Source organism: Poeciliopsis prolifica, unplaced genomic scaffold (assembly GCF_027474105.1).
Source record: "Poeciliopsis prolifica strain line A6 unplaced genomic scaffold, Auburn_PproV2 SCAFFOLD018, whole genome shotgun sequence".
In the NCBI taxonomy this organism is placed as follows: domain Eukaryota; kingdom Metazoa; phylum Chordata; class Actinopteri; order Cyprinodontiformes; family Poeciliidae; genus Poeciliopsis; species Poeciliopsis prolifica.
The window spans coordinates 7,096,110-7,109,179 of NW_026562393.1; the positions used below are offsets into that span (position 1 = coordinate 7,096,110).

The window sequence follows — 13,070 nt, forward strand, 5'->3', positions numbered from 1 at the left end:
CAGCTCCTTTCGAAATGACATGCCCATCCTGTTAAAGGAAACGGTTACCAGAAATGGATTTCTGCATTCCTGCTTGCAGCTCCAAATTAAACATACTTCAAGTCTGTTGACTTTCCTTTTATTCCTCCACACCAAATGAAGACGTCAACACCATTGTTGGATTTCAACAAAACCTTTTTTATTTTCACATTTACGGTTTATAAAATCAGCGATTTTGATGTGATGCCAACTTAAACACAGTGCGTGACTCAGGTTAGTTGTGTGCTGTGTTGAGGTTTGCGTTTCTTTTTCTCTGAAGTGTCTGTGTGCGTTTTTATGGGTGTGTCGTTGTTCTGTAAGGCAACATGCAGTCTGTTTCAGTTGACCTCAAAGAAAAAGTAAAAAAAAAAAAAAGAAATGCACACACTCTTCTGGCTGAACCTCCTCTAGTTGAACACACACACACTCTTAAAGCGATGACTGATGGTGTGACACTCAGCGGGGGGGATCTATCCGACTGGCCTAGACAGCAGAGAGGGAACACATTCAGCGTAGATAACCACACAGAGCTTAGCTAAAAACAAAACTTAAACATTTATTCCTTTCCTTTTCATCAAACTGGACTCACTGGTTTAGATGAACACAGAAACTCAGCTGGATGTTTTCCATGACTCCATGCAAACTGGTTTCCCAAAGCTCAACTCACACACGAGGGAAAATCTGAATATTCCTCTTTTTCTTTCATTTGTAGCATTTTCCATAAAGTATTTTCTGTTGAAATAAGCAAATCTATGTCTAGAAGTGAGCATTTTGTCCTTCCTCTGCCAAAGTGATTTTAACACCGACACAAAAATATCCTGTCAAAAATTGTATTTGTCTGTAAAGGTGATTAAATTAACACTCAAAATCCAGTCATCATGCCAATAATATAACTTTTGTTGTTGCGTATTAGCTTTTAAATAATTATATTTTGCAGAAACGTTAAGGGCAGATTTGTGCTACACCCTGGTTCAGTGATAGTTTCTGTTTTTACTTCCTCTTGGTGAAAGTAAAGAAGAGGACAGTAACAATTCAACTTTTGATGCAAAGAATTTAAATTATTTTGGAAAAAAAATTATTTTAAATCCAATTGTTTCTCGTTGGTGCAAATTTGTAAGTGTTGAATCTAAAGGCAACTGGACTTCTCGTTTTTTTAAAGAATGTCTTACCTCTCATCCTAAAGACTTCTTTAGTTCATTGGAAGCAGCTTTTATTGTCTTTACGTTGCAGTCAGAACAACAACACGACTTGCGGACCTGAACCTCCATTTGGTTCAATATTTAGGTGGTTCTGGTTTGTGAAACTGCTTCCAGAGAGAAGTGAAAACTGTAAAATAGTTACAGCGTTCAGGCGGTAATCGTTTGACACTTGCTGGTTTTCATGTTCACATTAATGGTGAGACAGAGATTGTCCAGCTGTTGTAGGGACTCCTCACCCAAACCCAACCGAACGAACAATAACCGATTGTTGAACGCTCTTTCTTCCTACCTCGACTTTGCGGACACAAACACATCACGGCGTGTACAGACATCTGAAAACGCTCATGCATAACGTCACGTTGCTCATCACTTCTACTGCGCTAACCCTGTTTCTAAATGCTGAAGCGAACACATACGCACAAAGCCGGCGTTTTGCAACACATAACAGCCGCCCTATAGAGAGAGAAAACACCACGGGGAACGTCAGCTCATGCATCCTACTGCCACAAACTGAAGCACAGTTCTTTAATGCGTGGATCCCTGCTGAACACACATGCACACAAGCTTGAACACGGACACACGGCCTGCAGCACACGCACAACCTCTCATGCAGCTCCTTCGGTTTCACAATGACTTCGTTTTCTTCTATTAAGACAGGTTTCTCTGTTGTAATCTCCTACAGCTACTTGTTTGCCCTGTGTGTGGTCTGCTGGTTTTTATGGTATGTTCTGTATGTGCATGTCTCATGCTGGCACCTTCTTGAGGTGTGTCTTTTTGTGTTTGGGTGATTCTTGAAATTTCTCAGTCGGGTGGCAACGACACGAGGGCGGAGGGGGTCACCTACACGAACACACAGGTGAGGCCGGGGAAGCAGAGGGGGCGCTACGGGCTGCAGGGCGGTTAGACGGTGAGGGGAAAGCCGAGGGGCGGCGTCTGGAAGAGTCTGTTCTGATTTTGGTTCCGAAAAGTCACAAAAAAATATGCTGAACATCTGGAGTCTGGTACGGCGACGCGAGGAAGGCGAGGAAGGCGAGGGGCAGCTGGAGGGTCCGGAAGGAGACTAGTACCCCTAGAAATGAGAACAATGGAAGCATCAAAGACTGCTAGAAATGAATTAATAGCTGTTTCTAAACACCCCTTTTCACAAAGGTCGTCCGTATCAATGGTAGATGTCAATGAGGATGAGTGAAGTCTTCAAATCTCCCCCCTACATTGTAAAAAATCAAAATTGGTGGCAATCAACTCCACTGCAATCGTGCTGGTTTTTGTGGCGCAAAAAAAATGCCGTGTGCCGCTTTGGCCTTGAAGATACTAATGAAAGGTCAACAGGTCAACCAGCCCCACCACTTTTACTAAATCAAAATGACCTTCAAACTTTAATATACATCTTCAAAGCCAAAGCAGCACAATTGTAGTTGAGTTGATTAACACCAGGTGCCTGGTTGACCTTTCATGACCTTTGGAAACATTTCTTAATATCTTTAAAATAATACCTGCACAAACAAATATTTTGCTGCACAAACGTTTGATACCATTTTTGTCTGATTTGAAGAAGGTGTTTCTAGTGAAAACATCTTATTGCACTTGAAAATACACAAAACTAATTTACAAGTAACATTGCAGCAGCAATAAGAACTCGTTTTATGTAAATAATTCCTTAATAATTATTGAAAAGCTCTAATTCCAGATAAATTCACTCATAACTAGACAATTTCCCCATAATATGCCAATGAATCTACCACCTTTTCATTAATATTATGGAGATACAAATTTAATACAAATTTCTACAATTGCTGAAAAGTTACTTGTAAGTTAGTTTTCTTAATTTTTGTAAAGTAAGACATTCCCACTAGAAACTTACTAGACTTAAAATATTTTGTAAGTTTGTGTTTGTGCAGTGATCCTCTTTTTCTTCTCAGTTCTGTCAATTTTTGTCCTAAGAAAAACTTCCACAGTTGATAATACAGATGAAAAAAATAGAAAAAGCTGTGCAACTTATATATCTCTATCAATAAGCCAGTAATCAGAAATTGTCTGAATCGAATTAAGTAACTTCAGATAAATTAAAATTAAGTTTTTGCTAAATTTTGATCTTATTTTTATCAGGAGGCACTTAATTAATATTCAGTTATTTTGATTTTACGTATTTTATGTTAAATGGGGGATACTTTGATACTCCGCTCCCCCACTTTATGGAAGACTATTCTATTCTATTCTATTCTATTCTATTCTATTCTATTCTATTCTATTCTATTCCTCTGCAGCTTCTGGTCCAGTAACCAACCAAATAATTTATTAGGTTATATGTAAATGAATTGACTCTGACTTCCTGTTGAGGCTGAAGTGTTGCTCATCATTTGATGGTTTGTTTTCTTACCTCTCCTCCTTCCCCTCCTTGCTCCATTCCTCCATACTCTCCCTGCAGAGGAGAAAACAGCATAAATGGTGAATAAACATTTTAAAAAAACACATTTTGAGTTGATTATTACTGTCTGTCACAATGAAAGAGTGAGATAGTGACAGTGCGACGATCTCAGCATCAACAAATGTTTAAGTTTTGTTTTCACTAAGACGTCGTTCTACAAACTGGTTTGAATGGAAAAACATGCTGGGAGGAACAAATCAACATGCTTTGGGATTTTTAGGCTATTAGTTTGTTACAGTTTTTAAGTTTGCAAACCAAAAGTTGAAAGGGGGAATAAAAATATCAAGAAATACTTTGTGTGTCATTAACTACCTGATCTGGTAAACTGGAGGAGACACAACGATTAGAAATGAAAAGATTTTGTATTAGTTAGTAAAACGTTGCCTGACACCAATGTGAGCAGCAGGAAGGAAAATAAAAGAAGCATAATATGATACCTGGTGAAAGTATTTATGGATTATTCCCTTATATGAAGAAGAATCTGAAAAGTGTGGCGTGCATTTGTCTACAGACAAAAGGCCAGTAATTTTTTTAGAACTGTAATCAGAGTTCATGGGGTTTCAATACTTTTATAAGGCATTAAAAAAAAAAAAAAACTTCCCTCTTTTTGTTGTAATTTGAATATTTTGTAATCCTTATAAATTAAGCACATCAATATGCTTTCAAACCTTCAAAAAGCTTTACTGTATTTTTACATTTTTACATTATTTGTTGTTCTGAACTCAAAATGCGGTGATGTAACCAGCAGCTTTCCAACCATTCCTCCTGATGCTCACCTGCTGCAAGCAGCAAGAAACCTTAGATCTAAATTAATAGATTAGACCAGCAGCTATTAGTTAGCATGCGGGGCTAAAACCTCCATGTTGCTGTACCTCATATATGGGCTCCTCCTATCAGAGAAACACAGATGAGACACAAACAGCATAAAAAAGAAAAACAAATAAAACAAACAATGAGAACAACAACAACAACAAATTCTGGTCATTTCAGCCCTTTCACCATTTTGAATGTTGGTGTTTTTGTTCCCAGATTTTCAGGTTTGAAAAGAATCTATTTTCCATAATGCTGTAAACTGGTCAATACTGGAAGGTTTGGTAAAACGCAAACTGTTACAGTTTTTGTCTGTCCTCCTGATCGTTGCTCTTTCAGAAAGGTCCCTCAGGGGCCCATATTTGGCTCCTTTTTCCTTATTATTTAAGTAAATTGTGTTAAAATGTAGCAGACATTTTGACACAAGCTTCACTTTTATGTGGGTTTTGTAAACTTCTGCTTGATTTTTTGCCCTTGATTAGGCAGCTATCTGTTTACTAATATCTTGGATTTTTCTAAGAAGAAATGTACTTTGTAACTTCAAAAACAATTTTTTTAGTGAGAGAAAAAAGATTTATAAAAGTGTCTCTTTAATCAACAAATGACTACAGAGACAGTGAAAATATTTCACTTGAAAATATTAGTGTATCTGCAGCAATATGATTTGTAAATGATTCTGGTTTTAGTTCTTATTTTTGGAGCTTATTAAGCTCCAATCATGCTATGAATCCAATCCAATTAATCCATATTTCAACTTGTGTTTTCAACGTGGAACGTTTATGTTGTTGTCTTGGCCAATAAGACATTTTAGATCTTATTGAGATGATTCCAGGTAAAATAAATAAAATCCTCTACTTATAGTATATGTGGATGATTAAAATTCACAATTCATTTCAATAGTTCAGAACTAAAGTGGTTTTGTACATGAGTATGCAATGTTTATATCTGTGTGTACATTGTGAATGTGGGTGGGAAGAAATGGCAAATTGGCAAAGGGACAAATTGACCTGAAGTACAACAACAACAACACACAAAACAGGAGACACTGACACCACAAAAAAATAAAAATAAAATAAAATAACTTCTTGCATTCAAGATCAAAAGTCACAAGAGTTAAATGTGAGAACATTTAACGTCTGACAGAAAAGTTAACAGAAAAATCAGAGAAAGGGTGAACAAATGTCAGGAGCTCGCAAGTAAAATATATAACAGCACAGATTTGCATCCCTCATTAAATGCAGAGTGTGTTTGTGCAATATTACACACAAACGATAAACATAGAGGAGTGGAGGAAACTCAGTAGACTCTGGTCCTCGTCTAATCGCAATAAATTACATTATTCCTAAAAAGCATTTTTCATTTTACTGGTTAAATTTAAAAACTTTGAACCCCTGATGGAAAACTTTTTCCTTCCATTTAACTTTCCTTCGATACGCTTGGATCCAGATCTCTCTGAACAACCAGTTCCCTTTTGTGCCTCCAGTAAGTCTCTGCTGTGTAACTGTAAAGTTACTAACATTCTGCATAATAGTGTGGACCACAATTTAACATTTTGCATCACAAAGAACTTTTTAAATTGGTCTCATGAACTATAAATTAGCCAGAATAAACTCTTGTAAAAATAACATGAATCGAAAAAAATCCTTGAAGTTTTTTAGATGGATTCAGATTTACAGTCGGATGAAACAAACCCAGAATAAGTTTTTGTTTTCCAAAAAAAACATTTTAACAATAAGTTCAGAAATTAATCTAAATAAACAAGCACATAATACTAAGCAGAGTTACACACAAACGCTGCGTTTTCACAACGGTGCAAATAGCTCCCTCTGGCGGCTGGAAACCAAACAGCAGGTGACGTTTGTCGAATCGTAAAGCGTCTCCATGGTAACCGACCTGACTGACCATCCCGGTTGACGCAGCCACGTTCTCCACGCCCTCGATGGTCGCCTGTGACGCCTCGTTGGCTCCGGCGACCGCCGTGTCTCCCACGATGTTGGCCTGGTCCACGGTCCTGTTGGCCACTGACACGGGGAGGAACGACACGGGTGAGTGGGACAACCGTGGGAAGGCTCCCCACGCACTCCTTCAGCGCACGTTTTAGACGCAGCGCAGATAATTTAGTGATAGCTGGAGCTAATTGGGTTTTGTTGGGTTCTCATTAGCAGGACAGCGATCACAGCCCACAGTACTGGGATTATTGTTAATCTTCACAATCCAAAGAGCAATTTTTTGAGTGTTTGAAAGACCGCCATCTTTGCAAAAAAGAGATGAATAATCAAAATGGCTCAATGGATGAGATGTTCAGTGAACCTGCAGCTTTTCCATCTGCCTTCATCCATGCATGTAATCTGAATATAATAAGAGCTGCAAGATTTCTGTTCAATACATTAATCTATTTATATCAATATTTGAAACAAAATGTTTCAAATATCTTTAAAAAAAGAGGCGTTGCATTTCTCATTCTTTATTCCATATTTAAACCAAGTCAGACTCTGATTTAGATTATTGATTCAGTTAAATCTGAGATTATTTAAACAATTAAAAATTTAACGTATGAAAAAGTTGGTAATCCTGATCTGAGTGATGGCGACACGGTGAGACGTCTTCATCTGGATTATAGTCTGGTCTTCTGTGAAATATGGAGCCATTGAAGCTTTTTAAAAAAATCTTATTAAACATTTCTTTGTGTAATACGACAGAAAACACTCTTAGAACATCTCAAGAATGGGAACTTCAGTTTCAATTTAAGAGTTTGTGTCACTGACCCACTGATCGTTTCCAGTAATCAGCTTTGACTATAATCAGATGAGTGGATTAAATGCTGTTTGTTGTGTTTTTAAACTTTTGTTTTTAATATATTAATATATAATATATGCGACAAACTGTGGGGCAGGGATACAGTTTCAAAGCTTTTGTTTTCTGCTGCACTTATACTTAAACAAACTGCAGAATATATATTTTTTGTTTATTGTCAATATTTGTTGCATTTAATTAGTTAATTTTGTGGGTTTTAAACTGGAAATCAGTACGGTTAATAAAAGGACTTAATTTGTTGTCAGATGAAGCTTTTCTTACCTGTGTTTACTGATGACACAACTCCTTCCTTTGTCTTGCTTCCTGCAGACCAAAGAAAATAAAAATTACATTCCTTCACAATTGACGTATTTCACAGTTTTTTGTTTTTCTATTAAAGAATATTGTTTTCAAATTTCTATTTTTGTTTTCATTTTGGTTTGATTTGAAAATAATGGAGAAATTAAATGAAAATAAGACACTTTGCAAAAGCTTTTCAAGCTTTCCACATTTTGCCATATTAGAGCTGTTAATGGAGTATTTTACCGATTATGTGATGAATTAATTTTCAATATTGTTTACCAAAATAATCTGAAAAGTGTGGTGTGTTTATGATGTATTCAGCCACTGACCAGAGCGTCTTCTTCCATGTCTGCTGTATCATTTCAAAATGGATTGGTTGAGACAAAAGCACCAAACTGAAGCCTTTTGTCATCCAGACTTTCACAGAAAGAGACACGAGAAAAACAATCGTGCTTGTTTTTCTTTATAATGCAATTAATTGATCTGATCGCTAATGATTGATTTGTTTTTTCTAAATGGTTTGTTACAAACAACAAGCAGGATTTTTTTATACTCTCCTTTCAGCAACGGCTCTCTTCCTGCAAATCTTTAATAAATGTCAGATTGTTGGAGATTACACTGAGAGATCCGGTTTCCTCCTCAAGCATTTTGTTTACACTGGATTTTATTCAGAGATACAAGAGTAAAGGGCTCTGGATGCAAAAGCATGCCACACTTTTGAGTTTTATCTTTAAAACATTTAAAAACCGTTTATGTTTTCTATTGGGTTCATTACAAAAACACAAAATCGTTCTATTTTTGGTCAAGTTTCTTGTGTAAATATCATAGTACATTTGAAATAAAGAACAAAAATAACTTTTTTAGCAAAAATACAACTCTGGAAAAAAAATGAAGAGCCCACTGTGGTTGAAAACCTCCTGGTCATTAAACCAAATATTCTCTGATCTCTGAACTCTTCCTGAGTTAAAACATTAGTATTGTTGTTTCTAAATTGATGTAAACTTCTTTTCTTTGCACCTTGTTCGTTATTTTGACCATTTCTCATTTTCTGGAAATAAAAACAAAATTTTTGCTTGGGATTTTTGGAGACATGCTATCAGTAGTTCATAGAATAAAAGAACTTTGTTAATTTTACTCAAACATTTACCTATAAAAAGTAAAATCAAAGAAACTGGTCATTTAAAGTGGTCTCTTAATAGTTTCCATATATAAGCTTATAAGCTTATTTTAAGACAATAATTTCTGAATATCGATGAAAAAGTTGTAATTCCACGAGCAAATAATGTCACTAATAATGTGGGGAAAAAATCTCGTTTTACATAAAATAATATGGCAGTGGATCTAATAGTTTTTCATCAATATTAATGGGTTTTTTACTTAAAACAAGCTCCTACAGTTTTGTTTTATCTCAAGACAAAACTAGACTAAACATTAAAACTAGATACTTGGTAGATTTTGTGCTTTTACAATAAAATACAGTGAGGTTTGGCTGTAATCTGACCGATTGTGTTTGTTCAATATTCTGAGTATTTTCTTCTCCTCGCCTCCTTTTGTCCTGCAGTTTGCGGTTAGTTATTAGTGATTCTTTTATATTTTGGATCTTTGAAAAGCTCGGTTCTCCCAATAAACTCCCAAACAATTAAAACCTGCCCCACCCTCCTCTCCCCAGCGCTGTGCTCTCTGCAGCATCATCCCGGACAGATTAAACTCCAGTTATATAATCTGCAGAAATGACGGATGGATGGGGAAAAATATCTATGCTGAAATAAGAAAGAAGAAGAGAAAACTTTGCAGGTCATTGTCAGTAGCATCAACCCGAGCCTCTTTTCTCTGTGGCTCGTCGGAACAGATGCAGAAACTGCGATTTGCTGCCTCATGCATCCACACCACGTCGCCCCTCCCCCGCCTGCTGCTCGCCCTGCACGCTCTCCGAGGTACGCCATCCACGTGCCTGAGTACGGAGCAGTGCTGCAGGACACCACACACACACACACACGCGCACACGCACACACACACACACACACACACACACACACACACACACACACACACACACACACACACACATGCACACTGCAGTGAAACAGACACTTTTCCCTCAGTTTAACTAAAGGAGCCCCACAGTGGCGCTGTCTGTCCCTGCGCTGCACAACAAGCTGCACAAATGTTCAGAGCTTTTAAATTATAAACAACTGACCATCAGGAGAAGGTGACGCGCAGGACTCGACTGATCAGAGCAAGGAATAATCCCAACCATAAATGATAATCCCAATCTAAGTCTTGCCTGAATAAATGAAGATTGCTTGGATTAAAGGGGGTATTTTTATGAAATTTTAATATTAAACATGCAAATATGGATCTCTAATCGTTTTTTTTTTTCCAGCAGAGGATTTGCTCTGTAGTGACCCTGATTTGATGAAAGCTGCGACCGATCCACTAAAACGTGATTATTAGAAAAATAAAATTTGAATAATGTAGCCTGTGAGAGAACAATGCAGACAGATTGAGACTTGAATATTTCCTGGAAATTATTTTGAACTTTTCAGGCTTATTTCTATTCACACTAAGAAAAAAAAAATTAATCAAATGAAGTCATCTTAACATTTGGACTTGTCCTGCTGCCCTGCATGCAAATCTCGTTAACCAATGGCTGCTCTCGCAGTTTTCTTCTTTAAAAATGTAAAAATGCATTTTTATGTTTTCACAAGTCAAATTAATAGATTAAATCTCAAAAGGTGCCATGTTCGGTGGAGAATAATCTAATGATTTATTTATAATGCACTTTGCATGTAAGTCTTAAAGTAAAATGATAATTAAAGCACTAACACATGTAAAACAATAAAATCAAATTTAAAATATTTGATATCTAGCTCAGGTTTGAAGATTTTGAGCTTCAGACAATCAAATGCTGTTCCAGTTCCTTAAAACAATCAAAACCTACGACTTTATCAAGCAAAGCTGGAGATTCATATTTCTGTAACTTTTTCCCCAATTGAAAAACAATTGCCGAAAACTGAGAAAGTAAACCATATTCTTCATACATGAAGTCCTGACATCTTTGAAATATGGTGTGAATAGAGAATGTTTACTGGTATCCAAAGTATGAAATTCACAGACCAGATTTAAGAATCGACTCACCATCGGGGCAAGAAATTTTAATACTCCGCCTTTTCCTCTACTGATCAAATCATTATTAGCTAAATTACTCCGATAGTTGGCCATGTTGTCAGTTTCACTCTCAGTTTCAATAACTTGACAGAAGTATAGAGTTTGCTGTAAAAATGAAAACAAAAGGCCGAAATGCTAAAGTGTGACAGGATGCTACAGAACTTACACTGCAAAACAAATCCCAGCAGATGCTCTCAGCTGCCCTCAAGAATGTGCTGCTCTGGGTAAAGAGCCACATAACCCAGATGAACAACCTCCACTGCTTGTGCTGCTGTCTATTTTTAGTGCATGTGCACTCGACTGCAGGCGGATACTGTCGTCTTCATCACAGCTATCGACCCTTCTCACTTCAGCGACCTCATCTTTCCTCCCCCTGCTCAGATCCACATTTATTTTTCTCCCCCTAGTATCTGCAGCATCCCGTTCTTGTCTTTTAAAAGACGATTTTTCAGACAAATACCAAACAACGCAGAGTTAGAACCGCTCTTCTTTTCTTTCACCTCCTGACATTGACTCCTGCTTTCGGACGCCACCATTAAGACTTTGCAGCAGCAACCTGACGTCAGAGACGATGCGGAAGGGACGGACTGCGGCCAACAACTGAGGCCCACTCACCCACCTCCTGCTTTATCACCCCTCTTCCTTATCTGCCCCCCTCCTCCTCTCAGGTGGTAACCTTGAGATGTGACGCAGTCTCTGCTGGAGCTAAAATTAAAATCGCAGCAAACAGCAGCAAGAGGGGTTGAAAAATGTTTAAAGACGGTTTCAAAAAGCGACATTCAGCATTTTGTCGTCCCACTGTTTCACTCGATTGATCTTGAATTTGTGCTACGAAAGCCTGCAGCACCGTCCCGGGACTCCGCAGTGTCCCCCCTTTCCCATCCCTCAAATGACTTTTTTTTTTATTTCTGCCCATCAGACGCCAGATTTCCACCGCTTCCCGTCCAGATGCAACTTCTTCACCCCGTCTGATTCTGTCATCATCGTTTTCCAGCCCCACACCCTGAGTCCTGCAGCAGTCCTGCAGCGGTATCCTCACTAGTCCCTCCTCCTCCCTCTGCGTCTCTCGCTTGTTTTCACCCAGATAGAAAACCAAAAGAAATTATTACACAACATCCAATGCATCTTCCTCTCCTCTTCCTTTTCAGGCTACATACCTACATACATCACCCCTTCTTTAGTCTTGGCTGCTGCCTCCTCCATCCCTGCTTTGGTCTTCTCTGCAGCGGCCACCACCCCCTCCTTGGCCATGGAGAACCCTTTCATCAGTACATCCATTGTGGGCGACGGATCGGCTGGGCTCCCCTGCTCTGAACAGGCCTGGCTGGTGCTTACAGTGAGCGTGCAGCAGAGGATGATGATGATGATGGTGGTGGTGATGGTGATGATGATGTGGGATGTCTGAGAGTGCGCGTGCCTGTTTTTAGCTCCTCCTCCGGTTGGCAGAGCGCTGATCGCGGCTCACAGCAGGACCACAGCACGCAGACTGAGGGAGAGACGGGAGGAGGAGAGAGCAGATACCGACGAGATGGAGAGAGGAGGAAGAGGAGAAGGAGGAAGAGAGATGGCTGGATGCCGCAGCATTTCCCCCCGCCCCCCATGCAGCATCCCCGCCCCTCACCGCCTCTCTGGTTGCACCTTCACACCGACTCTGGTCTGGATGCAAACCCATGTTATATAACCGGCCAACCAGCTGACATTTTGTCATGTAATCCCGACGTGTGATGTCATTTCCTCCTCTTCCTCATCAGCTTCACTGCAACAAGTTACTTCTTATTAATGCAAAGATGACGAGCCCCCACGGCCATTTTGTTGTTGTGAAGAGATTTAAAAGTGCTTCGTCATCCCCACCTGAGTGAGTCACAGCCAGCTTCCTGCTCCTCGTCCTCCTCTTCCTCCTCCTCTTCCTCTTTCCTCTGCTGACTTGGCGCCATTGCAGACACTGATGCAGCGACGGATCAGGTTTTATGTCACCAGATTTAGTGATGAAAAAGAGCAGCTAGTCTTTCAGACTGTTTTCTGCTCAGTCTCGTTAATCGTGACCAGCCTTGTGGCAACGCTCAAGAAACTTTATTTGACTTCAACTGTAAGCAGATCCTGCAAAACTATTCTGACCCCCTAAACAATTGGCACACTTAAAAACACAAATATTAATGTTTTTTTTGTAGAGCATAATTGTGAAAGAAAACGATGCAGAGTTTTTAAACATGCAAATTAAAATCTGAAAGGTGTGGTGTGAGGATGTTACAGCACCACCTTTTGCTGCAGTTGCAGCTACAAATGGCCAGATTTCATCCTGGAGGGACACTTTAAAGTCCTTCAGGGGACCATAAATGGCCCCTGCGCCACACTTT

The 13,070-nt window shown here is 38.9% G+C and overlaps 1 protein-coding gene across 2 annotated transcripts; it reads right to left on the reverse strand.

The window, feature by feature from the left end:
• Positions 1–153: 153 nt before the first annotated feature.
• On the reverse strand, positions 154–12,299 carry sncgb (synuclein, gamma b (breast cancer-specific protein 1)). Of its 2 annotated transcripts, XM_055043172.1 has the most exons (6): positions 11,874–12,299; positions 7,528–7,569; positions 6,346–6,473; positions 4,515–4,532; positions 3,595–3,636; positions 154–2,286 (listed from the first exon to the last, which is right to left on the reverse strand). In XM_055043172.1, the coding sequence occupies exons 1-6, from the start codon at positions 11,992–11,994 to the stop codon at positions 2,278–2,280; spliced, it is 360 nt and encodes a 119-aa protein (XP_054899147.1). In that variant the 5' UTR covers positions 11,995–12,299; the 3' UTR covers positions 154–2,277. The 2 variants fall into 2 exon arrangements, with proteins under 2 accessions (XP_054899147.1, XP_054899148.1); XM_055043173.1 differs by lacking the exon at positions 4,515–4,532 and having other exon boundaries at positions 11,874–12,295.
• Between the last annotated feature and the right edge of the window lie 771 nt (positions 12,300–13,070).

Excerpts from the sequence above, each read along its gene's own strand:
- sncgb (XM_055043172.1), bottom strand. The coding sequence starts at position 11,994 with ATGGATGTACTGATGAAAGGGTTCTCCATGGCCAAGGAGGGGGTGGTG. Across the intron at positions 7,570-11,873 it reads AGAAGGGGTGATGTATGTAG|GAAGCAAGACAAAGGAAGGA; the intron begins GTATGTAGCCTG and ends TTTGGTCTGCAG. Across the intron at positions 6,474-7,527 it reads TGTGTCATCAGTAAACACAG|TGGCCAACAGGACCGTGGAC; the intron begins GTAAGAAAAGCT and ends TCCCCGTGTCAG.